General features: G+C 55.2%; 1 protein-coding gene across 1 annotated transcript in view; it reads right to left on the bottom strand.

Moving 5' to 3' along the window:
- LOC121300237 (zona pellucida sperm-binding protein 3-like) overlaps positions 1–3,795 on the bottom strand; it is a 13,072-nt gene continuing 9,277 nt past the window's right edge. The window contains exons 8-11 of the mRNA XM_041228735.1: positions 2,136–2,245; positions 659–722; positions 491–604; positions 1–122 (exon numbers count right to left, since the gene is read on the bottom strand). Coding sequence (XP_041084669.1) covers positions 1–122; positions 491–604; positions 659–722; positions 2,136–2,245 — 410 coding nt within the window. The remainder of the gene's footprint in view (positions 123–490; positions 605–658; positions 723–2,135; positions 2,246–3,795) is intronic.

Genomic DNA, 3,795 nt, shown 5'->3' with positions numbered 1-3,795 from the left:
TCACTGCTGGACTCTGCTCCAAGTCCAGGATGATGCCACACCCACAGACAGGGATCCCAGGAGAGCCATAAGGAGCAGTGGAGCAGCCAGGACAGGCAGCCAGGCCAGAGCCTGCTGGGGCTCTGGGGGAGAGAAAGCAGGACAGAGGAAATAAAGGGTTAGGAACAGGAAGGGCTCCCAATACAGCCATTGTTTCCAGTGCCCAGCATCAATAGGAGTGTGTTACTTGAGGACCTGCAGAGAGGCAGACAGGGCAGGGGAGACAGTTGGACAAAAGTCCCAATACTAGAACACTAAAGTCATAGCTTAGTGCCAAGTACAATTCTGTGATGTAGACTTGAAGGTTTGGGTATAAAACAGACCATAAGCAAAGTTATTTTTTAGCCTGACTGCAGGGCAGCCTGTATTGTAAAGATCAAGTCAGGGCCATGCAAGACCCTGGCAAGGAAGCCAAGTGTACACTGGATTGTAGAGTGCAAGCTGAACTCACCCTCCAGTGAGGGAGCAGGGCTCCTCTGGTAGAATTCCTCGCTTCCAGCAGACAGCTCCTCAGGAAGGATCCTCAGGGGTCCCAGCACTGCAGTGTGTCTCAGCCCCTCCTCAGCTGCAAGGGAGCCTGGTTAGAAACAGGCCCTGCTGCTTTACAGTGATGCAGTACCAGTCACAACAGGGGGCAGGATGGAGTGCCGGTTAAAACCATCCAAATAAGACAACTTGGTGGCCTACAGGTCATTGAGCAGAGTACCAGCAAGAAATCATGCACCTTGCTCTGGTTGGGAGGGGGAGCACTGCACAGATACTTGAGCATCCTTTGTTGGCTGCCATACAATTAAGTCATTCACTATTGTAGAAAAAAAAATCAAGTTACACCCCACAGCTACCTGTGCATTTACATATATGACATAGAGAATTAGTACCCGTGTCCCTCCTCTTCCTCAGATAGCATTTGGAGGTACAGCAGCTGCACGGAAAGCTCTGACCAGGGTTATCTGCGCTTGCTGCAAGACCCTTCCACTGACCTCTTATTCCTCTCCCATTCCAGACTGCTCCCCAGCCTAGGCTGGAGGCGTCTGTATTGACCACTTCCCTTCTGTGAGAGGATCCGAGGGGAGATCCAAGGCACAGATTGACCGAACGGAGCCACCACTCCAGTGTCTTCAGGCACTGTCTGGACACTCGCACCAGCCGGTACCAATCTTGGACTGGGTGCACCTTGAGCGTATTCACCCATGCTTGAAGTGGGTGCATTCTCAGCAGCCCTAAGGGAAGGAATCTCGAGGTGGCTGCCATCAGCCCCAACAACCTTGGAAATATTCTGACCTGTAGAAGAGCAATCTCTCTGAATTGGGAGAGTGTGACTTCCAAAGACCTAATCCTGTCTTTGACATAGAAGACGCCTGATCAGAGAGTTCAGTTTGATCCCCAGGAACACTGTGGACTGCGACGGTATGAAGTTGCTCTTCTGTTGATGTATAGAGAGCCTTAGCTTCGTCACATTATCTATGACCTGTTTTGTGTGCGCCTTGGCACGTGCTTTGGAACGCATGCAAACTAGGCAATTGTCCAGATAGTTCAGGATCCGAATACCCCGCAACCTGAGAGGAGCCAGTGCTGCATCCATGCACTTAGAAAATGTGCGGGGCGCCAGCAAAAGGACAAACGGCAGCACGCAGAATTCATACACATTGCCTTGAAAGGCGAAGCGCAGATAGTTTCTGTGTGCGGGACGGATTGGGACATGGAAGTAGGCGTCTTGCAGGTCGATCGGTGTGAACCAGTCACCCGGTTGGACGGACTGAAGAATACTCTGTTCTGTCAACATGTTGAACTTCTTCTGTTTGAGGAACAAGTTGAGGACCTGAGGTCCAGAATTGGTCTGAAACCGTCGTCCCTTGGCTTGCGTCAGCCACAAATGCCGGCAGGCACCCAACATCATCCTGATACCATAGGGAGCTCCCCTATGTCTGCCTCCGTGGATCTTTCCTGCAGCCTCTCTGTTAACTGGGTTTGATAGAGCACCAGTATAGCCATGGTGTTCGCTGCTCAAACTGACAGCGCTGCTGACGCGTATGCCTTCTTCAGCAGAGCATAGCGTTATCATTATCCCCCTTGGTGAAGGGGAACCTTGCACATACCGTGACGGTGTCCACGATAGTGGGGAATGGGCTAGGGCCCGCTTCTTGGGCAATGCAAGTGCAACAGAGGACTCTGCTGTTCTGGAGTGGAGGGTGGCAGAGCTGGGGTTCTGCAGGAGGAGCACACCAAAATTCCAGGAAGTGCATGGCAAGAAAGGGAGGGCGTGCTGTGGTGCCCTTTGTGCTGGGCGGACAGCGGTATTCCGCTTTCCTTCCTTGTTCTGCAGCCAGGGGACGTTCGTGGCTAGATGCATTAGTGCCCGGCACTCTTCCCTCTGCGACACATGCGGCAGGGGGGGTAAGGAGCCCCTAAGTCTGTGAAACTGATACGATGCGAAGGTGGATGGGTCGAGACGTCCCGTTGATGCCTCGACGGACAGAACTGTGGGGCTGGAGATAAGGGTGGTTGCGGATGGGGAATGAGACTGTGGAAGTTGGGGCTGCCCGGTGGTAGGGGGCAGTCTGCCCTGCAACTTCAATAGGATCTCCAGCACAGTCTGCTGAGCCCTCACAGTCACCGCCAACTCCTGGAAGTGCCGCTCAGCTGAACAACTGTGATGGTGAACGTCTGTGCCTGCACGGGGAAGGAGAGCTGTACCTGCGTGGTGACCACCTGTCCCCTGGTGAGTGCCCCCTCGAGCGGTACTGCCTAGGTGGTGACCATCCCGCCTCCCCTGAGAGGTGCCTGAGCCTCTGTACCGGTGGTGTAGAAGGGGTGACGCAGGTGTGTGGGAGAGCTCTCTGGTCACTGTAGCGGGGATTGGGGGGGGGGGGGTGTCCTAGAGGAATCTGCGGAGGACCTGGACCACTGATTCATTCTCCCATGGCTCAGGAGAGAGCTTATGCTGGGGAGAGAGCTCTCTTCCTGCACCCCTCCCTTTTTAGTTTCTGGAGAACTTTACTGCATGGAGAGCATCCAAACTTCAACCACCAGTGCTTGGAGCATGTCTGGCTCTAGCATCTGGAGCAGGATGGGGGTATCCGCTGTTTGGGGCAAGCTTCGCCGTTTGCGCTGGTCGCAATTGTGAATACCAGCGGCGGACTCAGTTGACGCACACGGCATGGCTCGTGGGCGTGGTCCTGCGCTGGATCAGTGGGATGCCGGTAGCGCGGTCCGCTGCCGGGCGTGTAGGACTGCTCTGAAGTGTGCACTGGCCAAATTAGTCGGTGCCGGGATTGGCGTCGAGGAAAGCGCTGAGTCAATCGATGCCGAGGTCGGTGCCGGGCTGTAGACGGCTCCGAAGAAGTTCACCGGTGCTGGGATCAACGCCGAGGAGAGCGCTGTCGGTGCTGAGTGTTCGGTCCCGAGTCAGTTGGTGCTGAGTCAATCGGTGATGAGGTCGATGCCGATGGGTAGCACTCTGAAGCTGTTCACCGGTGCCAAGTCAATCGGCACCAAGGAAAGCATTGTTGGTGCCGAGGTTGGTGCCGATGGTGGCCGTGGTCGGCGCCAGGCTGTAGGTGACGCCGAAGATGGTTACATCGGTGTCGAGTCAATCGGGGCTGGGTAGGCGCTGTTCCAAGCCTGAGGTCAGCGGGAGAACCGCGGTCGATGTCGGGCTATGCAGCCAATTCAGTCGCCGTGGTCATCGAGGGCAAGCGCAGCCACACCATGTGAGCCCGAGGCTTGAGAGGGGCGCTAGGCCTGAGTTTTTTTTTT

This window comes from Polyodon spathula, chromosome 25 (genome assembly GCF_017654505.1).
Source record: "Polyodon spathula isolate WHYD16114869_AA chromosome 25, ASM1765450v1, whole genome shotgun sequence".
Classification (NCBI taxonomy): Eukaryota; Metazoa; Chordata; class Actinopteri; order Acipenseriformes; family Polyodontidae; genus Polyodon; species Polyodon spathula.
This window is presented reverse-complemented; position numbering and strand designations above follow the sequence as displayed.